General features: G+C 42.7%; 1 protein-coding gene across 1 annotated transcript in view; it reads right to left on the bottom strand.

The window, feature by feature from the left end:
• The window catches only part of GLG1 (golgi glycoprotein 1), a 185937-nt gene that overhangs the window by 61531 nt on the left and 98519 nt on the right, over positions 1-25887 (bottom strand). The window contains exons 2-4 of the mRNA XM_065416480.1: positions 21257-21289; positions 16428-16514; positions 11442-11657 (exon numbers count right to left, since the gene is read on the bottom strand). Of these exons, the coding sequence (XP_065272552.1) occupies positions 11442-11657; positions 16428-16514; positions 21257-21289 (336 nt within the window). The remainder of the gene's footprint in view (positions 1-11441; positions 11658-16427; positions 16515-21256; positions 21290-25887) is intronic.

Here is a 25887-nt window from a genome sequence, read left to right on the forward strand (position 1 = left end):
ACAGCTTGGCATGCTTAGAAAATTAAAACAAAAAGGTACCCAAGGAGCCTTCAGAAAGTCTGAGCCCTTAAAATCCATCTCTGGTGGAGCTCTGACCAAGACGGCTGGCTGAGAAGAGTTCTATGACCAGAGGACTTTCAACTATCAGCCCCTTTCCTTCAATGTATGCTGCTTTGGTGTGATAACCACCTGCTCTAAGGGAAATTGTCCAGTAGTGCCCTATCTGACCGCTTGGATAAATCAATCTGTTCGTGTGTACTGCACTAACAGGCATTCACAGTGAGCCCTTATCTCCTTCAGTCCCTCTCTATAGGTCAAGCAAGTGTTACCATAACAGCCATGAGCAGACAGCAGCAGGGGTTGTAACAAAACAGGAATCTTTCAAACAGTAACATTACTATTTAAAGCCACATAATTCTTTCAATAATCATTCCCTCCTGTTCCAACATTTCTCCCGGCTCAGGAAACCTCTGATACCTGTCTTGTTGGTACTGGCACACTAGGAACACAAGAAGCATTCAAAAGCCACGAGTTACTTAAATCACCACCAATCCCAGAACTACCAACACTTTTTTTTTAAATGGCCAAAAGTATATTAGGTAAAAAAATTGGCATCATGCCAGAATATTACCCCACACTACTGATTTATCCATAACCATGTTAGAGACAAACCTTCTCCCTCAAATCCCCGTGGTGATGCACATATAGCCGTTGCAATCGAGCCATTTAATATTACAAACTTCATAAAATGTGGCTTAAACACATCTGACAACTCCCTGCTCCAGCCTGCCTTCCAAGCTGCAAGCTCTGCTTCAAAGATCCTCTCATTCATCTGCAGGCTTTCAGCCTGGGCACCCTCCTTGTTGGGGCATGAGACAATGAAAACTTTTCCTACCTAGGAAGGGTATGGTTTCTAGCCCTAAGGCAGAAGAACTACAGAGCACTTTATTCAAGATTTCCTCATACCATGGGATTTTCTTTAATTAAAACTTCATATAAAGACTTCAGTGCACATTAGGTACATGAACGAGATGGAAGCTATTTTATTTGTATGTACACAACCTACTAAAAGAGTTAACTAAAATAATAAAATACAGTAACTCCTCGCTTAACGTTGTAGTTATGTTCCTGAAAAATGCGACTTTAAGCAAAACGATGTTAAGCGAATCCAATTTCCCCATAAGAATTAATGTAAATGGTTAGGTTCCAGGGAAATTTTTTTCACCAGACAAAAAACTATATATTATATAGATATACAGACAGTATACGTTTTAAACAATTTAATATTGTTCACAGCTATGATGATTGTGAAGCTTGGTTGAGGTGGTGAAGTTAGAGGGTGGAAGAGGGTGGGATATTTCCCAGGGAATGCCTTACTGCTAAATGATGAACTAGCACTTGGCTGAGCCCTCAAGGGTTAACACATTGTTGTTAATGTAGCCTCTCACACAAGGCAGCATGAACACGAGGGAGGGGAGACAGCATAGCGGACAGAGACAGACACACACCTTGTGTGTGGGAAAGAGAGAGAGAGAAAGATGCACACTGCCCCTTTAAGGAAGCTGACCCACTCTTAAGTGCATTATCTTTTTAAGTGGATCAGGAAGTTTAGACAGCAGCTGCTGCCCCAAGCTCTCTATGTCTCTCTCCGTCCCTGTCCCCTCCCTGCTCTATATGGAGAAGGGGTAAGCGGGGTGCAGGGGCAGGGGGGAGGAGGACACCCTGACATTACATCCCCCCCCCCCCCCGCACAGGAAACAGGAGTCTCTGGGAGCACCTCCAAGGCAGAGGGCAGGGGCAGCACATGGCAGTGGGGGGGGAGGGACAGCTGAACTGTCAGCAAATGATAGCCTGCAATTGATAGCCTGCTGGGTGGCTGCAGCACAGGGAGCTTAGGAGAGCGGGGAGCTGATAGGGAGGCTGCCGGTCCACCCTGGTTCCAAGCCCCCACCAGCTAGCTGCAAAGGGCCTCTCTTCCTGCAAGCAATGGACAAAGCAGGCCGACGTTAGAAGGGAGCATTGCACAACTTTAAACGAGCATGTTCCCTAATTGATCAGCAACGAAACAACGTTAACCGGGACAACTTTAAGTGAGGAGTTACTGTAATATCATGAATACATCTATGTAATAAAATAATATCACGAATACATGATCACATACTAGTTCACAAATGTTCTACAACCTTGGATAAATACACCTTTACCTCGATATAACGCTGTCCTCGGGAGCCAAAAAATCTTACTGCATTATAGGTGAAACCACGTTATATCGAACTTGCTTTGATCCACCGGAGTGCGCAGCCCCGCCCCCCCAGAGCACTGCTTTACCCTGTTATAGCCGAATTCGTGTTATATCGGGTCACGTTATATCGGGGTAGAGGTGTATATATCTTTCATACTCTGCATTACTCTGTATTCCAGTCATTTAAAATACATATTAAACTGCTTTTAAATTTACCATATATCCAGTACAAAAGAATAGTGGAAGTTTGCAGACAGACATAGGCCATTTAAGTTTGTAACTAAATTAGCATAATAGTTAAGTGTGTCACCTACTCATAAGTGCATAAGACTGAGCTGCTGTTTGAGGAAAAAATATAGACCAAGCTTTTTAAAAACTGGTTCTAAAGTTATGCTCCTCTGAATTGCACATTCAGGCACTGAAAGAAGCCTGATTTTCTTAAGTGCCAAGCTCCCTGCTGCTCTGACTTCACATGAAAATCAATAGGAGCTGCAAGAAGCTTGGAACTTTTGAAAATCAAGCTACTTCTTTCAGTGTCTAAATATGCAATTCAGGAGCTTAACTTTAGCTACCAATTTCTTTAAAATGCTGACTATAGAATATGGTTGCTGACTAAGTAATTAAATCCATACCATAGAGAAGAGTATCTTAATTTATATAGAAATCCAAGTTAACTGCTTCAGTCTGACAGTGAAAATAGCTTAATATACCAGAAAGAAAAAAGACTACAAGATTTTCTAATGCTGAATACTATACATTGTTCTCCAGGAATAGTGCTCATGTAATTATAGCATTAGAAAGAAAATAGACTATGTGGAAGAGTCATTTCTTGACTAGTGTACTTAAACATGCAACCATAATAGTATTTTAACGCAGGTTGACAGAAGCACACAGAAAGGTGACAAAAAATAACTGGCATGAGTTCAGAATGACTGCATTACTCATTAAGCTCTAGCTGCAGTGCAGAGCCATGTGATAAACTGCATTTATCATACACCTACACCAGCACTCTGCTCGCTAATGCATCTTTGCCAGAAGTATTTCCAAAATTCTAAAGGATACACAGCAGCTTCCAGCCATTTAAAAAATATCAACATGCTAGAAAAATATGCCTCTTCTCTCCCACGACCCACAAATTGGGAATTTCACCTAAGGTTGCACAGGTCTGAAAAACATAGGTAATTCATTCCTGCATAGACAGATTTATAGTCCAATATCTTGAAATCCTGCCAAGTTAGAAATGGAAACTTTAGATCATCGAAAAAAGGGGGCTAACCATCTTTCCCCAGGGTGAATAGAGCATTTCAATCTATGGAATGCATTGAAAAAATTTTAAATAATTTTTAGAACTGTTTTACAATGTATTAGTTTTAATTTTCCCCTCTTTTTAAGGCCATCTTGGTTGGACTTGATGCCCAAGACACCCTTTTTTCCCCGAGGAAGACACGGGATAGTTTTAAAGCTTTAAAGCATTCCTAAAACAGATTTCTATAAAATGTGGCCTATGCAAAATTCAACCTGTATGTGCAATTCCTGTTGGTGTTTACTTCTCCCTCTCATTTTCAAACCCTCCCCCCCCCCCCCCGAGGGGGTGGGGAACATTGCGTGGTACTAAAGAGTAAAATTGACTTGTGCATAAAATTCCTGTTGCTCTAGTTGCAGAAGCACTGGGGTGAGCTAGGAATGAAAAGGGGACTGTCACGGAGTATGGGGTGACACAAGGCCCTGCACCCCCGGCTTCCTGCGATTCACCATGACTCTCAGCCAGCCAGTAAAGCAGAAGGTTTATTTAGACGACAGGAACACAGTCCAAGACAGGTCTTGCAGGCACAGACAACAGGATCCCCCCCAGTTAGGTCCATCTTGGGGTCCCAGGGCCCCACAGCCCCCTTGGGAGGTCAGAGCCCTGTCTGCCTCCCAGCCATTCCACCAGCCAGCTCCTGAAACTCTTCCTTCAGCAACCCCTCCCACAGCCTTTGTTCAGTTTCCCAGGCAAAGGTGTCACCTGGCCTCTAACCCCTTCCTGGGTTCTCATGTTACATGCTCAGGTAGCTTCCATCAAGGCCAGTCTCCCATCCCCCAATGCAGACCGTCCTAGCCAACCTCCCCTGCCTTCCCAGCCAACACTCCCCACTCAGCATTCAAAGACCACATTAAGAACAGTCCCAGTTCGTCACAGGGACAAAAGAAAACCAAGGAGTGGAGGGTGCAGTGCAGAGATTGGGAGAAAACAGATAAAGTAAAGATGGGAAGCTACACCAATAGGGTAGGGGCAGCATATGTTCTGGGATAACACAGGGACTAGGTGCTTCCTATTGCTGTCCAGTCACCCCCTCTAGCCAGCTGGAGCAGAAACACCTGCATTGTGCTTGTGTAGGAAAGCCGAAAGTCAAACTGACCGGTATCTTTGTCGTTCAAGCCGAGTGCTGTGCAAGTAGTCAATAGCTAGCACAAGAAGCCAGACAGATGACCCGACTGAACCAAAATAACTAATCTATAGAAAACCAACCATTTCCCAGTGGTTCTACTACAAGTCCCACTTTAGCAGCTTTAAGTAGCCAGTAGTGGAAACCAAAATTAAAGAGATGTTGTCTATTTGAAGTCTAGTCAGTTTAAAAAAGAGTTAAAGGTAGCGCAAGGAACTATGCAACCCTTCACTCATGTCTTCTTTTTAATTATCATATTTTCCTATTTAACTTTGTTTTTCTCTACTCTGTTGCTGTGTTAAAGACCTACACAACAGTGATACTGACTAGGCCCAAAGCTAATTGAAAAACAGAAAAAAGCAATATTATATTCCCCTAATCTCTTACAGTAATCTTAAATGTTACCTGTAACACTAGCAAGTAAACTACCCTGAGAGAAGTGTGATTTTTTTTTTAAACTGATGTCACTTTTAATACCCTTGGGAAGAAAACAGTGCCTAAGCCAGCTCAGAAAGAGGCCTTGTCTAGATACAAATTTGCACCAGTTTAAACTAAACAGGTTGAATCACACACATTTAGTTAAATTGGTGCACGTGTGTGTGTGTGTATAGACAAAGGTCAGAGAAATGGCTGGCTTATGCTGACAGATGACAGATCTGAAGGAGAAAGGCTCAGCTGCCACCACAATTCTCAGTGAAATGAGTATCACATTAAGCTTCTATTGTATAAAACAAAGCAGGGATTAAACACCAGGGAACCAAACTCATGACACAGCACAACATCCAGGTGAGAGGAAAGGAGACATAAGTATGATCACTGTCAGCAGAAAATGGGCCGAGCATGCAGCTGTAATATACAATGGCACTTTTACTGCTTTCCACATACGCTCCTTTCTGATACATGCAGCAAAATGAAGTCTGAAATCAGGAAACATAAATTGCAGTCTGTTGCTCACACAAGAAACAGAACAGCAGGAGGTACAACCCAGTAGATAGAGGGCAAAACACGCAACAAGCCAGAAGAAATGATGAGATGGAATAAAATGGACTAGAGAGCAGATAAAGGGATAAACCAGAGGAGACAGTTTACAGAAAAGGAAATGTGAGACAACAAGGGCTGGAAGAGAGTCTTAGGCCTTGTCTACACTTAAAAATTTAGAGCGACCAGCTACATTGCTGTCATTAAATGACAAATTCTTAACTCAAAGAGCTGCAGTTAAGCCAACCTAACCCTCAGTGTACATGGGGCTAGATCAGAGAAGAATGATGCTGCTGACCTAACTACCAGCTCAGAAAGGTGAATTAACTAGAGACTGAAAAAACCCTTCCATCACTAAAGGAAGGGTCTATGCCAGTGTTTCTCAATTGTGGCCAGGACTTTTCATGTGGCTATGACAGCTTCCTGAGTGGTGATGGGCGGGGGTGATGGGCGGGGCCATCGGCCCCTCTCCCTCCCTTCCTGACACAAGCAGGGCACAGCGCTACAAGAGCAAGATGAGTTCTCGACCTACGTTGGTGGGAGGAAGGGTTTTGGGCGGTGGGCACAAGCGGCAGAACTTCGGGAGCCTGGCCATGCAGCCCTGGGCTCTGGCAGTTGGGTGAGGGGTGCTGACTCCCCGGCCACGCGGCCCTGGCCTCCAGTCATGGGGCTTCAGCCTCCAGACCCTGGTTCTGATCACGGAGCACCAGGTGCTGGCCCCTGACTCCGGCCGTGCAACTGCGGGCACTGGCCCCAGGCACTGACCCCTGGTCTCAGCTGTAGGGCTTTGGGCGCCAACCCCCAGCTCCAGCCACACTGCCCCAGCCCCTGGTGCCGATAACCCAGCCATATGGCAGCAAGCGCTGATCCTCAGCTCTAGTCCTGGGCTTCAGCCAAGTGGTGGCAGGAGCTAGCCCTGGGTGCTGACCCCTGGCCCTAGCAGTGCAGCAGCAAGCACCGGCTCCAGTTGCTGCGCAGTGACGGTGCTGACCCTCGGCTCTGGCCACGCAGCCCTGAGCTCCGGAACCCAGCTCCAGGCTTCGGTTGCGCGGCGGCAGGAACTGGCCCTGGGCGCTGACCCACAGCTCTGCCTCCAGGCATACAGTTCCTGCCCCCAGTTCTGGCTGTGGGCACTGATCCGCCCACCCCAGCCACCAACCCCTTGTTCAGGCCATGCAGCAGCAAGACTCACTAACCACCTCCATTGCCCCTGGCTCCCGCTGCCTTCCCCCATCCCCCTTGGCCCCCACTGCCTCCCCTCCTGGCCTCCCCATCTGGAGCTTAATGGGTCCTGGGGCTTGCTGAGAGAAGTGATATTAACAAACATGCAAGTACCACTTCTCAGAGCAGACTTACTAGCTAGCTGGGAGACTGTGAAAAGTGATACTTGTATGTTTGTTAATATCACTTATTTTCACAGCCTCCCAGGTAGCTAGTAAGTGTGCTGTGAAAAGGGATATTAACATACAGATATCACTTTTCACAGCATTATTTTTATTATTGAGTCTGCAAAAAACCTCTACATGAATAAATTACAATGATTTGGACATGTATATGTGCATATTTATTAGTTTTTCCTAAAGTTAATTAAGTATTTTAGGGAAAAGTGTCAGTGCAGCCACCACCAAAAAATGTGTTGTGAGACCCCCTTGTCTATGCTATAATGCTATGCGGCGGCACAGCTGCAATGCCTGAGCTGAGCTGCTGTAGCGCCCGTAGTGTAGATATGGACTTAGTCCTAGAAATTCTGCTCTAATGCAATTCAAGTGAAAAAAAAGGGAAGCCAGTTTATCCCAATGACTTATAATAAAGTTATGAATGAGCAAATATTTTATTTGGCAGTAGCCTGATATGAAGGGACCTGGTGGTCCCATGGCGTTCACCTCCATAAGAGTGAGGGCTAGATAGCTGTCCAGTCTCACCACGGGCGTACAGAGGCTGTGTATTAAACCCATAGTTACATCAATTCACTGATGGAGAGCTGGAGTGTATTTTAAAGAATCCTTATTGAGGTTGCAGGAAAAAACCATCCCGATGTGTAGAAAGAATAGTAAATATGGCAGGCGACCAGCTTGGCTTAACGGTGAAATCCTTGCTAATCTTAAACACACAAAAAAAGCTTACAAGTGGAAGATTGGACAAATGACTAGGGAGGAGTATAAAAATATTGCTCAGGCATGCAGGAGTGAAATCAGGAAGGCCAAATCGCACTTGGAGTTGCAGCTAGCAACAGATGTTAAGAGTAACAAGAAGGGTTTCTTCAGGTATGTTAGCAACAAGAAGAAAATCAAGGACAGTGTGGGCCCCTTACTGAATGAGGGAGGCAACCTAGTGACAGAGGATGTGGAAAAAGCTAATGTAATCAATGCTTTTTTTGCCTCCGTCTTCACGAACAAGGTCAGCTCGCAGACTCCTGCACTGGGCAGCACAGCATGGGGAGGAGGTGACCAGCCCTCTGTGGACAAAGAAGTGGTTCGGGACTATTTTAAAAAGCTGGACGAGCACAAATCCATGGGGCCGGATGCGCTGCATCCGAGGGTGCTAAAGGAGTTGGCGGATGTGATTGTAGAGCCATTGGCCATTATCTTTGAAAACTCATGGCGATCGGGGGAGGTCCCGGATGACTGGAAAAAGGCTAATGTAGTGCCCATCTTTAAAAAAGGGAAGGAGGAGGATCCGGGGAACAACAGGCCAGTCAGCCTCATCTCAGTCCCTGGAAAAATCATGGAGCAGGTCCTCAAGGAATCAGTTCTGAAGCACTTAGAGGAGAGGAAAGTGATCAGGAACAGTCAGCATGGATTCACCAAGGGCAAGTCATGCCTGACTAACCTAATTGCCTTCTATGAGGAGATAACTGGGTCTGTGGATGAGGGGAAAGCAGTGGATGTGTTATTCCTTGACTTTAGCAAAGCTTTTGATACGGTCTCCCACAGTATTCTTGCCAGCAAGTTAAAGAAGTATGGGCTGGATGAATGGACTATAAGGTGGATAGAAAGCTGACTAGATGGTCGGGCTCAACGGCTAGTGATCAATGGCTCCATGTCTAGTTGGCAGCCGGTATCAAGCGGAGTGCCCCAAGGGTCGGTCCTGGGGCTGGTTTTGTTCAATATCTTCATTAATGATCTGGAGGATGGCATGGACTGCACTCTCAGCAAGTTTGCAGATGACACTAAACTGGGAGGAGTGGTAGATACGCTGGAGTGTAGGGATAGGATTCAGAGGGACCTAGACAAATTAGAGGACTGGGCCAAAAGAAACCTGATGAGGTTCAACAAGGACAAGTGCAGAGTCCTGCACTTAGGATGGAAGAATCCCATGCACTGTTACAGACTAGGGACTGAATGGCTAGGCAGCAGTTCTGCCGAAAAGGACCTAGGGGTTACAGTGAACGAGAAGCTGGATATGTCGACAGTGTGCCCTTGTTGCCAAGAAGGCTAATGGCATTTTGGGCTGTATAAGTAGGGGCATTGCCAGCAGATTGAGGGATGTGATCATTCCCCTCTATTCGGCATTGGTGAGGCCTCATCTGGAGCACTGTGTCCAGTTTTGGGCCCCACACTACAAGAAGGATGTGGAAAAATTGGAAAGAGTCCAGCAGAGGGCAACAAAAATGATTAGGGGGCTGGAGCACATGACTTATGAGGAGAGGCTGAGGGAATTGGGATTGTTTAGTCTGCAGAAGAGAAGAATGAGGGGGGATTTAATAGCTGCTTTCAACTACCTGAAAGGGGGTTCCAAAGAGGATGGATCTAGACTGTTCTCAGTGGTAGCAGATGACAGAACAAGGAGTAATGGTCTCAAGTTGCAATGGGGCAAGTTTAGGTTGGATATTAGGAAAAAAATTTTCACTAGGAGGGTGGTGAAGCACGGGGGTGGAGATAGCTCAGTGGTTTGAGCATTGGCCTGCTAAACCCAGGGTTGTGAGTTCAATCCTTGAGGGGGCCATTTAGGGAACTGGGGTAAAAATCTGTCTGGGGATTGGTCCTGCTTTGAGCAGGGGGTTGGACTAGATACCCTCCTGAGGTCCCTTCCAACCCTGATATTCTATGATTCTATGATTTCAGCACTCTTATTATTCTCCCTCTCAGCTAGATTCTTTCACTGGTTCTATAAATATTTTAATTTGGTCAAACCACAGTTAAGTGCCCAACTCAGTATAGGGGACCAATACCATACTTGTGATTTAAGTCTCTGTCCCAAAGACCTTCCAGTTTAAAAGGACAAAAACAGATGCTTTCTCCAAAAATGAAACAAGGTTGCTGAAAAGTACTCAAAGACAATTACCAATCCAAAGCTCTAGGGGCCTGCCAGTTTCACTCATTTCCCCAGACTAGGAACACCCACAGAACAAGCTGGTCTAAGCAGTACCTACTTGCACTTCCTGCTGTTCAGTTATACAACCTTCCTGTCCGCACTTGCATTGCAATTTAAGATGCTGCACAGTAAAGGATCTGCTAATGCCAGTGAAGGTCTCACTGGAGCAGCAAAGCACCACATCTGCATCTCCACCAAGAAATTGTTCTATTTTCTAGGACAGCACCTTTTCACCGCTCCACGAGTGGCTGATTCAACCTCTAGCAATGTAATTAAAGTTAAGGACTTTGTATTTCAAAGCACTGTACAAAGTGTAGTCAAGTTTAACTTTATGGGTAAGTTGATGACAAGGGATAAAGTAACAGTTCACTGAAACAAACAGTACCATAATGTTGATTACATAAGCTCCACTGAAATAGGAATGTGGAGGTAGTACCTAGAAATCCTTCCTACTTCCTCCAATTATCCTACCACAAACTTTTGGTGTCTTTAAATGGTTCATGAATGAACAATCAGCGTTGAAGTGGATATAGCTTGTCTAAACTAACTACTGCCCCACACTTCCAGTGAAATGAGATGCTGTGCAGTCAGACAGGTTGCTGCAAGAGCTGGAAGATGTGATCAGGTCTGACCAACCAATCAGGAACAAACCTTAAAACACAAACTGATATGCGCACCTCTTCTATCATAATGGAATGAAGGGGGCATTAACAGGGACAGCAGAGTCTATTTTAACAGCCTGGAAATTAACCAATGGAGGGTGAAAGGACAAGTGGACTTTTTAATTCATAAAAACAGTACACTACTAGTGAACAACATCACTTAAATACACCAGAGGTTCCCAAAAACCCTTCTACCAAACGTTCTCTTTCTTCTTGCAGCAAATGGTATGCTGCAAAAAAACACAAACCAAGGCCCATGAAGACATCTGCACAGCAAGATCCGAGTTCTGCTTCGTCTTGTATCAAATTTAAACCCCCTGAGAAAGGAGGGATGGGTTTGGCAGGCCACATGAGCAGCCTCCCCTACACTAAAGACTTTCCTAGATCAGATTTGACAGTATGCATCAAGGAACAGAGAAATTTGTCTGGAGACTAAATCCTGACTGTAAGATTCACCATATAAAGCAAAAGTCACATAAGCGTGACCAAAGACATAATTTGTTTACTATTTTAAATTGTGTTGGAGGTCTGGTGGGAGTGGAGACAAATCAATCGCAGCTGAGGTGGGAGCAAGTAAGACAGCATTTTTCCTAGCATGTCAGTAAAGTACTTCAAGCATTAACAATAATTGAGACAACTTGTTACAGAGGTAATCACTGCAAGCAGGGACACATCACTTTTTTTGTAGCTTGTGTCTCTTTTGTTGGTTTTCAGTCATTATAATTAAGTCTGGTGTACATATAAGTCCCACAATAGCATCCAATTTCCCCGAGTATCATCTTTATGAACCCACTTCCCATCCATCTGCTCTATGGATACCTTTTCTCCAGGTCGAATGCTGCCACATTTGAGGACGTTAATATCATTCTTGCAATCATCCATGAAGCCACAGATCAGACGGTAATCACTGAAGATGATGGCTGTCATTTTGGTGATATACTGGTGACACTGGTATTCAGTGATGTTACCTCTATGGTCCACCAAACAGGACACCAAGTAGCCTTTCCCAGCTAACTCATCTGCACATTCTTTGATCTGTTCAGAGAAAGAGTTGTGTTCAATTATTTAGTAGGAGCAGTTGGACATTTTTAGAATCAGCAGGTGTACAAACGGTGTGATGAAAGTTATGTCTACACATCAGTTTGGGCCAAGCAGTAGTGAGAGTCCCAGCCCAAGGCAATAGACCAGGCTAGTGGGGCTCACACTAGCACTAAATGACTGTACACAGCATTCTGAAGCTGTGGCTCAGGCTGGAACACTAGTGCGGGAGGTGGGCTTCAGAGCCCAAATCACAAATTCAGAATGCTGTATATACAGCTATACTTAGAGCGCTAGCCCGAATCTGTTGACCTGGGCTGGCAGGCTCACTCCCACTCCAAAATTCTGTGTAGATATACCCAGAGAGTTTTAAAAGATCCAGCCAAGCAGCTCTGGACTGTTAATTTGATTTTCAGTAAGTCCTGGAGCACTAGGTAAGTTCCAGAGGACTGCAAGAAAGCTAATGTTGTGCCAATAATAACAAAGGGTAAAAAGGACAACTTGAGTAACTGCAGGCCAGTCAGCCTTAGATCATTCCTAGGCAAAATAACCAAAGAGCTGATATGGAACTCAATTAATAAAGAATTAAAGGAGAGTAATATAATAAGGGCTAAGTAACATGGGTTTATGTAAGGTAGACCTTGTCAAACTAACAATATCTTTTTGATAAGCGTACAAATTTGGTTGACAAAGGTAATAGTGTCAATGTAATTTACTTAAGACTTCAGTAAGGCATTTGACTTGGTACTGCACAACATTTTTTTAAGAAACAAAATCAACATATTAAATAAATTAAAAACTGACTGAGGTCTCAAAGTGTAATTGTATGTGGGAATCATCAAGTGGGTACGTTTCTAGTGGGGTCCCAGAGGGATCATTTCTTGGCTCTATGCTAGTTAATAAACAAAACAAAATCATCAAGATTCAAGTTCTGCTTTGTCTTGTAATAAAACAAAATCATTATTGATCAAGTTTACAGATGACGCAGACTGGAACAGAATGGTAAATAATGAAGAGGACAGAGTGATCTGGATTGCTTGTGTCCTGCTTACCAAGCTGTTTCAATTCAATACAGCCAAATCTAAAGTCATATATCTAGAAACAAAGAATACAGGCCACAATTACAAGAAGGGGGTTTCTACCCTGGGAAACTGACTCTGAAAGAGACTTGGGGGTCATGGTGAATAGATCAGCTGAACATAAGCTCCTAGCGTAATACACAGCAACAGAGAGTCCTGCAGCACCTTTAAGACTAACAGATGTATTGGAGCATAAGCTTTCGTGGGTGAATGCATGCATCCGACGAAGTGGGCATTCACCCACGAAAGCTTATGCTCCCAATACTTCTGTTAGTCTTAAAGGTGCCACAGGACTCTCTGTTGCTTTTTACAGATCCAGACTAACACGGCTACCCCTCTGATACTAGTGTAATACAATGACCAAAAGGGCTAAAGTGATCACTGGATGTACAAACAGTGGACTTATTCGGTAGTAGTAGAGAGTTTATATTACCTCTGTATTTCTCACTGGTGCAACTGCTAGTGGAATACTGTGTCCTGTTCTGGTGTCCACAATTTAAGAAGGATGTTGATAAATTGGAGAGTGTTCAGAAAAGAGCCATGAGAATGATTAAAGGACTGTAAAACATATCTTATAGTGATAAACTAAATAGATTAACCTCCCGGAGTCTATCAAAGAGAAGGTTAAGGGGTGACTTGATCATATAAGTGCCTACACAGGGGAACAAATTTGATAATAAAGAGCTCTTCCATCTAGCAGACGGAGGTATAAACAGTAACAAATGGCTGGTAGTTGAAGCTAGACATAAAATATTCTCCAGGTCAAACAGGAATTAATTCAGGGAAGTTCTCTGGACTGTGTTATGTAGGAGGTCAATCTAGATGATCACAATGATTCCTTTTTGCCTGATAATCTATCAATCAATTATTTTCTAAATAACTATATTTATTTGCTAACTATAGCATGTGGCCATTTAAAAACCTAATTCGTAAGGACAATGGTTTTATCAAATAATCTAACATTAAAAATATAGTGCAATTTCAACATTTTAACCTATATAACCCCTAGAAAAATTAGTTATAAGAGTTGTTGGGTGAGATCACTAAAGACAAGACAAAATGTGTAATTTCTTTTGAGTTAAGTGCAAATAATTCAGTTTCAAAGATGGGGTCTAGCTCAGTCAACTGTGCAGAGAACACAGCAAGTACTAGGTTGCTGCTTCTGGCCACTTCTAAAGAAACCCCATTTTTGGCTCTAGAGGACGCCATGTTATCATGGGTTAAACTCCTGGCCAAATGCTTATACAACCATAATATTATTTGTCAATTTGACTACCATTTCACATTAGCATTAACCATTTTTAACAGAAAACTTTTAGAGTGCTTAACTCCTGGTGACTTCCAATGGAAGCTGGTTGCCTAATTCCCTCAAGGGCTTTTGAAAAAAATCACACTATATTAAAATCAAAATGTAGCCAAAGTGGTCAGGAACCGAACAGGACAATTCAAATTGGTATGTAATGTATTAAATAAAAATTTGAAGTCATGTTCCCCCAATAGGAACGTATGGTATGACTTTTTAATTCTTAAACATTTTAAAGGGTGGTCTATTAAAAGCTCTCTTTTTTTTATTATTAGTCAGTTTGCAAAATTTCAAGTTGATAATCTACATTATCCAATGCAAAACCAAGTTTGTTTCATGCATCTACTTTGCTGTTAAATATCAATAAGAGTTGTAGCATGTATGATTGATTTTAAAATCAAACTGGAATTTTATAAAACCAGGATGTCACCTGTTTGTATCATTAGTCACCATAAAATTATATAAGAGGAAGATTATGGCAGTTAATGTACAATTAAAATTCTGTGTCTTTCTCCACTGCATTTAGGAGCTTTTATCTAAGATTTATAGTGTAATGTTTACAACAATGCTAGACAGTCATCGTATAAACATGGAAATTAACTGTGCTTTGATAAGGGAGCAATCTCAAACATGCCTGGGTTGTAAAAATTCTGCAGCAGCTCTATTACAGAAACCAAAGAGCTGAAAATAGAAAGCATTTGGCTTAACTCTGACTGCAAAGTGTCAGCTTGTAGAGATATTTGTAGTGTTGCTTCTGTTTTGGAGCTATACACTTCCAAACACAGCAGAGTGCCTTGCAGTGCAACACAAACTAGATGACTAACTCTTAGGGCAAGCTAAAAATAGAAGAGTTCCATCATTCAGGAACCCGTTGTTTGAAACACTTCAAATTTAAAAAGAAAATTCTACTTTGATCCCAGACCTAGCTAACCAATTTTGATGCCAATATGATACATGGATTTTACTGGGGAAGGGAACATGGAAAATGAGGTTTGTAATGGAAACTCAGTTGCAACCTTAAGTATGGAGTGGCTGTTAGTACTCAGTAAAGAATGGAAGAATCCAATCTACACAAAACACCTGGCGGAAGGTGTGACAAAGTGGGAATCTTTAATATTTTTATAATTCCTGTGTGTGCCTCGCTTTCCCAATGTACTCTGCATTCCTATCCAGGGGGTACAAAGGGTCAGATCCGCTCTTGGGGGCAGACCTGAGGTGTTTCTCATTTAGCTGTCTGTGGTGGAATGAATGGGTCATTAAACAACTGGCAGGAACCAACCCACATCAATGGATAATTCAGAAAAACAATGGGAACCCCAATGGACAGGACAGTTATAGTTAGCAACCAATGACCAAGAAATAGTAGATTTCCCCCACTTTTAGACAGGAAAGCGGAGCAAAGGCCCCAGGTAGAGGAAAAAAGGGGCAAGGTGTCAGGGACAAGGGCTGGCCTTTGGGCACAGTGCGGGACAGAAGTTCTCCTTGGGGACTGAAAAGCAGACAGAGAAATGGATTCCATAATAGCTTGGCTGGCTGATTACACAAGTTGGGCCAGCATGGACCATGTCTTAACCTTTGTCTCTCTGTACTAATCTAAGAACTTTCAGATTCTGTATGCCTGATGACTAATAAATTGTTCCCTTGCTTTGAAAATGCTGCTGTTGTTGCTGCAAATACTGAGAACATTGTGCCCTGAAGAGGCACAGTACAAGCCTCCCACAGGAGATTGTTTTGGCTGGATTTTTGCAGGGAGCCATGTAGAGAAAGGGATTGTGGAAGGCCCAATTTCAGAGTCTTGGAGGCCACGGGCCTGCCCCTATGGAACTGTGTGGGTCCTTGGGGTGCAGCACACTAAAAGAGGTCATTTCCAAGGGACTGGGCCATAAACCAGTCCCTGTGGATTTGTGATAGGCCAAGCAGGAACTGAGGAGTTCTTAGTTTATCGTTTCTCTTTATTCTGTTCCTATCATTCCTCCTATCCAACCACTTGCTACCACTCAAGTTAGACATTTCTGCAAATATCAAATGATATCCCCAGGAACCAGCCTCCCCCCTCCCCTCCCCTCCTCTTTCCTTCCCCCCAAATGTGGAAGACGGGACATGGTCTATTGTCAGTTCAATCTCCCCGTAGACAGGGCTTGTCTAGACTGGTTCAGCTAACACATTTTTTTAACATCTTTGTCTATATTAGGTTCTAAGCAGTGTTTAAACTGCGTTAATTACCAATTAGCTATCATTTTAGCATACCACTCATTTCCCCCAATCTAGACAAGCTCTAAGTGTTCTTTAGATGGATTTGAAGTGTTTTTGCTTTGGTGGCAGAGGGGTAAGAAGAACCCACTAATATAACAAAGAGATGAAGCCATCCCCTTTCTTCACCCTCACCTCTGCTATGGTGGACTTACAGACCTCTCTGGCCACGGATTCAAACTTCAGGTCTGTAGTCAGGTTCAACTTGTAGTTCCACAACAGCTAAATAAAAAGAGAGAATGCATTATTTTGTATAGGAAGGGTTGGAAGTTTTGCACCTATGGATGATAAACAGATTTTTTTGGCTTCAGACTAAAACAGAAACTGAGGCAATCTCCTTCACATACATTTAGGGCTTGTCTACACTACCGCGCAGGGTCCATCTAAGATACGCAACTTCAGCTACGTGAATAGCGTAGCTGTAGTCGATGTACTTGTCTTCACTGTGGTAAGTCGACAGCTAACGCTCTCCTGTCAACTCCGCTTGCGCTTCTTGTTCTGGTGGAGTACCGGAGTCGACGGGAGAGTGCTCAGCGGTCGATTTATTGAGTCTATACTAGATGTGATAAATCAACCCCCCCACTGGATCGATCGCTGCCTGCCCATTCGGCAGGTAGTGTAGACAAGCCCTTACTGTGGTTCATTATGCATGAGCTTCATTCTTCGGTCATATCTAAAGCTATGCAGAAAAAGTCCATCAATTACATTTATTACAGTCTTATATAGTCATAGAATCATAGAGTATCAGGGTTGGAAGGGACCTCAATAGTCATCCATCTATCGTCCGACATTTTAAGCAAACGATTGCCAAAGCCAAAATTTCTACATATGATCATTAATCGAGTCATTAAAAGGAAAGGTACCAATGAATCCATTTTCTGAATCACATGATCTTTGTTTATAAGACAATGAAGACATCCTAAGTTAACACCTGCTGAGCTTTTAGCAAAGTAATGCATTCAATTCACTAATCTTTCTGTATTAGTTGTGTAACATAGTATTCTCTATGCCAGGGGTTGGCAACCTTTCAGAAGTGGTGTGCCGAGTCTTCATTTATTCACTCTAATTTAAGGTTTTGCATGCCACTAATAAATTTTAACGTTTTTAGAAGGTCTTTCTATAAGTCTATAATATATAACTAAACTATTGTTGTATGTAAAGTAAATAAGGTTTTTAAAATGTTTAAGAAGCTTCATTTAAAATTAAATTAAAATGCAGAGCCCCCCAGACCGGTGGCCAGGACCCGGGCAGTGTGAGTGCCACTGAAAATCAGCTCGTGTGCCGCCTTCGGCACGCGTGCCATAGGTTGCCTACCCCTGCTCTATGCAGATACAGTGATGCACTCAGTATGAACTGGATTCATGCCAGAAACCTTCTAACTCCAGCCTGGCTGGAAAGGAGATTCCAGTCAGCTGCTCATTCACTTCCCACTTCAGAAGGCTATTAACAAGATAACATCTAGGACAAATTGTGTTGTGATGGCACGCCATTAAAATTGAGGGGTTCTCTCTTCGAAAGGCTAAAGGCATTTCAGCAGTACAACAGATCTAGTTAACACCCAAACTCCTGTATGTCACTGCCCCGCCAGGAGAGAGTCTGGGATTAGTTGATTAAATACGATCTAATTGTTTATACTGATCGAAAATGAATTTCACTTTTAGCACATTATGCTCTCCATAAACATGGTTGTTCCAGCTGCCCTATGGCACCTCAGCAGTAGATCCATTTAAAGGAAGAAATATAAGACAAGGCAGCAAGAATTCAATAAACTTGGCAACAGACCAAAGTTAGCCTGGCCTCATATCCCAGTTGCCACTACTAGCTTATTCTATTGCACTTCTCTCCAGAAGCACCAGGAGTTTAAGCCACAAAATGTATATTTCAAACACATATTTTGTACTTGTGACAAAATAATCTATTAAGGGGTCAAGCCAATATTGTGTCAGACCTGCATTATACATCAACACTTGATAAAACAAACAAAAAAAAATCAAAAAAATAATTAGGCAGCAGACGTGCTGTCATCTAAGTAGGACAACTCTGTTTAAAAGTCTTCAGAAGGCAGAGGCAGCAGCATACAGAGCATTAAAGATGACACAGGAACAACAGTCCTATGTATTTCTTCCACTCCCTCAACTCCAGTACTTGAAAGATCAGACATGGAGATGACAGGTCCTTAGGGTATTCTGGAAAGGGTGGGAGATTTGTGCTTAGGTCTTTCAGAAAGGTATGAAAAAGCCATAAGAGCCGCCATCATTTGATGCTAATGCATGGGAGAAGCCCAAAGATGGGTGGTGGGGAAGGACTTTAGACACACCTCCACCATGAACTGGGAGGTTAACATTAAAGATGGCAAGAATGTACTGATACTGGAATAATAGACTTAACAGGAGACTCCCAGATCAAGGAACTACCAAGATGACTTTCCCTCAGATGAAAGCTCACAGGTCTGAGTCCCTATAAACTAGATCAAATGCTTTCACAGGAGACGAGTGAGAATGCAACCAAAGACTGCAGACCAAGGAATGCTGGGAAATGCAGGATTGCTCACAGACATGAAGTTTGGATAAAGCCTTAACTTCCCTGGTAGGAGCCAAGGCGCAACTCTGATCTGAGGGACTCTCCGGGCAGAGCAGGGGAAGGGAGAACACTATCAATTATCAGATGCAAAACACATTTGATTCTCAATCCCACACCCTCTGCACCCAGGGATACTTTTATGCATGACCCCTTCGGTATTTTTATCATCTGTTCTATGCACTGGGCCATGATGAGGGGGCCTCTCGGCACCATGTCTTCTTCGCAGCACCAGTCATAACAGAATGGCTATGGATCCAGACTGGGCTGTTGGGAGTGTTTTAGTTCTGACATACTAGGAGCTGGTTCCTTTTTATTTATTTGTGGTGGGGGGTAGGGGATAGGGAATCTAGGATTCTGAAGTTGTTGGACTTGAAGCCTTGGTTGTAGCAGCAAGAACTTGGGCTTTCTACAGCCTATTACATCAGGAAGAAAAAGTGGGGCAGTTCTCTGGCCTGTGCTAGGAGGAGGGCAGACTAGATGGTCACCATGGTCCCTTCTGGCCGTGGAATCTATGAACCTACAGGATCACAACAGGCCTGACGGATGAAGTCAACACATACCAAGCAGGCCCTTGGAGAATGCCCCCACCATTTCAGGCAGCAAGTATTGGTCCATCATTTTGTTCTTACAGGATATTTAAAACTCATCCACATCTGGATCTGCTTTGTTAAGAGCTCAGAAATACACTGCACAATCCTAGCAAAGACATTTGGTACTGTATAAAAACTAATCTAATTATTTTATTTAAGAATGAACACAAAACTAGCAAAGTTGCCAAATTGAATTCAACTACAACAGTGAATTCCAAGTGTCTGCTTGGCAATCTGGAATTTTGATAATGATAGGCTGGTCATTGATAAACAAGGTAAGCTGAGGAAAACCTGTCCTAGACCCAGCAGCATGTTCCTATCTCCAAGCACTATACCTTCCCATAGCTTTAGAAACAATAAACCAAACTGATTGTGTTCTTTTCTAAGCTGCAACAGCAGTTTCCATGTGAGTGGCTAAGATTTTTAGTGAATGAAGATGACTGTGTAAATCAGATTTTTCTAAGGCTAAGAGCATTAAGTGCAAGAGTACAGTACTCTTCAGAATATTCCTGTGACCCAGTGAACCTCGGGTGCCAACTGGCTGATGGCACAGGGAGTGCAAAGGGACCCATGGAATCCTTCAGCTAGCAGGCAATGTGACAGCATGCTTCTCATGAAAGAAGGGCCACAGCCAGCCTGGCTGTAAAGCCTGGCAAGGATTTGGGGTGAGCAATACTCTACAAGACATGAATACCTTGTTAATTAAGTCTAGGCTCTAGAATGCACTTTGCGTTATTTTATATGTAACCGTTTGTTTTCAATTTTTCTACTTGCTACTTCTTGAATCTCTATGCTTTGCTAAATAAATGTATACTTGTTTTCAACATAAACAAATCTAAGTGCTATGTGTTAAGCAGAGCAGCGATCAGAGGAGGAACTGGTAAGCCGGGATTGTACTGTGTCTTTGGAAGCAGCAAATCTGTGAATACTGCGAGCCCAGTGGACGAGGGGCCGGACACTCCAGAGAGACTCTCGGACAACTCAAGAGTTGGAGTGTGCCTGTCGCTAACTTGCAGAGTGACAGCGGGGCCTCTATTGCCAGTGGAGTTGTAAGCTGACCCACGGCAGGCATAGACAAGGCTTCCTCATGCTAAAGGCCCACAGCCCTGGGAACTGTCACAATTACCTCCTGAGCTAACTGGGCAACTCTATGCTCTTTGTCAAGACAAATATGTCAGTGTCTGGCTTCTTTCTACCTTTTATGGTTTGTGAAAATCTCCATGATCCAGCTTACACAGAGAGGACCTGTTGAATACACCACACAATTTAAATCAGGGATTTTCAGACTTTACCCAACTGAGGGCCATGCATAGGACAGAAAAGATTTTAACTACCTTCACCTTTAACACAGGTGTGGTTCATAGACTACAGGTCTCGGCATGCAATACTCCATCTTGAGCCAAGGAACTCACCTCCAGAGAAGACCAAACATTGCATACTGGGAGTTGCAACCTCCATGAAAGATGAGGTCACATTGAGAACTCTGGAAATTTTGGATACTCCTAGCTTAACCCAAGTGATCCACAGGTGAAGATTTAGAGTTAAGCAGCCAGCACCTTCCTACTGCAAATCTGAATTTAGAAAGCCTAAATGAGATGGTGTGTAATGGTAAAGAAATTGGCTCCATGTTCCCTTGCTGAGAGTCAGCCCAGGAACCCATATTGGCACAGAAAACATTACAGCTTGTGGAAAGTGTTGTTTTCAGTCTCTGCAAAATAACCAGGGGTTGCCGCAGGAAGTAAGTTTAAAATGCTATAGCTAGCTAGAGAGCAAAGAAAATCAACTGATACTTACATGGTTGCAGTCTGAAGAGATTTCATTGTCCGGCTGAAAGAAAAAGAAAGAAAGGCGCTTTAGTCCAGATCTAACATGAACTGGTTAACATATGCCAAAGGTTGAGGATGTTAAATCTTCAAAATACTGCAAAAAAAATTAAGGATACAAATTTGCATTTTCAAAATGTTTTAAGATTACTTCTTACCATGAAAGTTATTTCACAAAAGCCAGTAATTAGGAAGCTTTAAAAGCTACATAACAAGAATGCTGCTGCATAAATGCCATTAAGACTTCACTGACAAAGAAATCAACACCGCATAATTGTCCCAGTTTTAGTGAGACGTTATACTGTTCAGCAATTTTCCAGGCACCGTTTCACTTTACAGCCTTTAAGTTGCACAGTAAGAGCAGTATTCATGTAGCTCCCATATAGCTAGGTCTCATGTGCTCCTCCTGATCTGTACTCCGTTACCTATGTGTTATAAGCCTAGAAGGCAGAACACTTCTGAAAAAGCACAAGGAGACCCAATGGTACAGATGCTGATGGAGTACAACCACCCAAATTCAAAGTGGAAGAGAAGATATGGCTGCCTTACTTCAGGGGTCAGTGTTCTGCACTTGGCAGGCAGTGTCCCATATTTCAGCTCTGGGAGGATGAGACGTCTGGACCAACAGGTAAAGTTGGAATTCACTCCTTCACCAAGAGGAATGAATAGGTTCTGATGTTCAGGTGTCATATGGATTAGATTTAATGTGTGTATATACTGTGTTCCATAATCCATAAAGATGAAAATACTGCCCCAGCCCAATAGAAATTCAAGTGATAAGTTTACTAACAAACAGACCAGACCAGTGTAATTCTAACGTATTCGGCAGGAGACCTGAGCAAAAGGGAAACATTTCTCCAGAATGAATCAGCAGCTCAGGATGCAAGACCAACTTTTCCTCATTTCAACATTTATCTTTCTCTATATATAGAGAGATAAAAGGGTTTGGCAGGTACAGAAGTGGATGGGAGTAGTGTCTTGATACTACAGTCACTGGCACCTGAGAAAGGCTATTAACTTCTGGAAGAGCCAAGCTTCTTCCATGATGGTGCTGTGAAGAGAGAAAGAATGCATATGTGATCAGCATCTACTTCAATATCATTTTGTAGATCTGATGTGCAGTGCTTGATACCAGAGACTTCAACTCAGCTCTGACAGGTCAGACCTCAAGATATCATTTTGGGATCCATTTTATCACTTTCACTTAAAATGAACCTGCCATTTGTTTCCTTTCCTCATCGCAGGTGCCAATTCATTTAACACCATTAAAAGCTGTAAGTATTTTTAAAAATTGAAAGTCTGGGCTGGATGCTCAAAACACACAAGTCTCCCATCCCCAAGATCAACACCCTATCAGTATTTCAGTGGGCTAGGAGTTTCCACATTAAGGTTGGGCAGGTCTCCTAAGCGAGACCAATTCCAGTGTCACCTCTCTACTGAGAAAGGGAGGGCATGAATATGACACCTACTGTCACCCACTTGTCTCTTCTCCCACAGAAAAATGACCCCATGATCAACAGATAACACTTTATAGCTCCACTGGAGCCAACACTACTACTTTTCATACTTAAGTCCACATTATCTATTTGCTCTTTCACAGCCATAGGTCTCTGAAACAAGACTCCAAAAACTGCAATCGTCACTGGAGCCAATAACAATTTTTAAAGTAATTCTTGCGTGCCAATTAAATATGGAAAGTAAAGATGTAGTCCACTAGGTTTCAGTAACTTACTATAACAGCTTTTTAAATTTGGAGACATGCATGCACCCAATATTGCTTCAGAGCAAGAATGAATGGCAGCAGCTCACGTTAAAATAGGAAGTTTAGAAGAAACTTCCCAACTTCTTACTTATAGCAGTTACTTGTGACCTCTAAGTACTTTCCACTTATTTGGTACACAGGCAAAGGGTAGATTTTTACCTCTCCAGCTCTAACCCAAATGAGAAATACAAGTGGCACTTGAAGGTTTAGCATTTGATTTAGATGGTTCTCCCAGTATCATTACAAGAAAACTATTTCCCAGCTTTCTGATAACCTGAAGATTGGACTGTCAGCTTTGTTAAAGGATACAAGAGCCAGTTCACAACTTCCTCATATTGCAGCTCGTATGTTCCAAATTGAAATATTAAAACAGAGAAATGCCACAAATTTACAGTATTTTAAAAGTTACATCTGCTTCTAACCACTAAATGTCTGTGATTTACAGGTTAAGTTTCCACCTCTCTACTCTCATCTTAATCATTCAGCAATGGTTGGAACCAAAATAGATCAGTTTCAGACTGAACTAATTGAAAAGCAAGAGCCAGAATGCCCTCAATTAAACCTGCCATCAAATCCGTTAGACAAGGACAGAGTTTCTTCACAGCAGGATGGAGGCTAGCACTGTAATTTCCCTAAGGTGGGCAGGGCTGATCTAATGTGTCTGGTAAGCAAAAGGATTTGCAAGGAAGAGAGCGCAAACCCAGAAATCTTCTCAGTTACTTTGGTTATTTGTTTTTATGACAATACCAAGTGACCTTCAATCTCACCAGTTTAGGTTCAAATCTGCATAGGATTAGGGCTTAGTTCCTGTGGGACATTATATCTACAGGTGCTATAGGCTCTGGACACTTACCTGAGAGATTTAGACAACTTTTTATTAAAATACTCATCACTTAAAAAATGAAAATTTGGCTTTCCTAATACTTTGTGGTGAATCTTCCGCTGTGTTAAACAGAATCAAGCTTTCACTGGGAAGGACAGGATGGGTCAAGTGGTCTTAGGTGCCGCATTATTTACAGTAACATTCTCCTGTAGAGATGTAGGTTCAGGTCCAATTCTGGGCTGCTTGTCCTAATTCTTGAGAGGGGTGAACTAGATTATTTTCATTGTGTAGGAATATTTAACTGCATGCAACCTGACTGAAAGAGCACAACTGCTCCTAAGTGCCCCCAGGCCCATTCACGGCCAATTCACTCGTAAGTGGCAATAGCTTAAACTAGGGAAGGCTGTGATGAGCTATAAACCAGGGTTTGAAGGATTCACACACTAATGGTAAGGGGGAAAACGTGATGAGTGTGGGGGACTCAGTCATCACTTTCTGCAGAATTTAAATCTCAACTAGAAATCTAGTCTTTTAAAAACATGAGTTACTGGTGGGATGAGGTAGCGTCTGATCCCAAATCTCCCTGCCAATTTGTTTACAGTCGCATTTCCCTACCTTCATAAAGATTCTTCTCTCCCTATTGCTACGTGAGAGATCCATATGGACAGGTAAAATACACAAAGTGATGCGCTCAAAGCAAGCATACAAAAGGAAAATAATTCTCTAATCTTTTTATATAGTCTTAGGCATTGTAATAGTAAAATAATTAACCCTTATGGCTACAAAATAGGCCTTCTAAATGTAACCCATGGCAGTGCTGCTTTCCTAAGTCTGAAGAGAGATCACTTCAGTGGCTCTACATCTACACATGGCTTCCTAAGCAGCAGCCCAGTGAAATGAAAGACTACTATACATAGAGCCCTGCATGGATACAAAATTTGTTTCCGCATCTGGTCAAAAATGGTCCAGATATCCACGGATTTGCAGGGTTCTAACTACACAGAACCCTATAGGCAGCAAGCAGCAGCAAAAAAGTCAATCACAACAGTTTCATGGTGCTATTTATGAAAGCTCTGGGCAACAGCAGAGGCAGGCATTGGAGCTAACCACATAGAAACTACCCAAACGACTGCGGTTTTGAGATCCCTGGATAAAAAGGAATAGAGTAGTGGAGAGACAGATCTTGTGCAGTAATCAAGAGGCTCTAGGGAAAGTAGAAGGGATAGAAAGGAGGAACTTTTAAGTAACGAGAGAGGGGTGGAGACTCAAATTCATCTGACACCTCCTAACCAGACTATTAAAAATATGGAACACTCAATCAAAATTAAGGGGTGGCACTGGTAGGACTTCCACTTCTTAGCAGCTTTAAAAAGCATGGATGGCTGCCTCTTTTCACATTTATCTAAACATTTCTCCATAGACCCTTTCACACTCAGCAACACTTGGCAGCATATGTGATTTATAGAATAAGGTACTATCCTGATTCAAATTAAAGAAAAGCAATACCTTGGAGTGAACACCACCCATAGTAGATACACACAAAATAAAGTCAATGTTTTGCTTCCATGCTGCATTACAAATAATAAAAACCCATGCTGAACTAGATTCACAGATTCTAAGAATTCATAAGAAACCAATTTGATCATGTAGTCTGACTTCCTGCTTAACAGGCCATAGAACTTCCCCCAAATAAGTGTGTTTGAATTAAAGCATATTTTTTAGAAGAATACCCAATCTTGATTCAAAAAACAGAACTAAGGAGTCACGGCTCTAATTTTAGATTTAGGACTTAGTGTCACCATGCTGCCTCCCAGCAAAGCCTGTTCAACTAAATTCTGTACTTATTACTCCTGAGGGAATTCTGTGCCAAAAAATTAAAAATTCTCAGCACAATATTTTAAAATTCTGCAAATGTTATTTGTCAATAAATAAATGTGGAGGCTCCAGCATGGCAGTAGGGAGCACAGGCTACTGGCTGCATGGAGGTGAGAGATCACCCAGCAGTTCTCCCCCCTCC

This window comes from Emys orbicularis, chromosome 14, assembly GCF_028017835.1.
Source record: "Emys orbicularis isolate rEmyOrb1 chromosome 14, rEmyOrb1.hap1, whole genome shotgun sequence".
Lineage (NCBI taxonomy): Eukaryota > Metazoa > Chordata > Testudines > Emydidae > Emys > Emys orbicularis.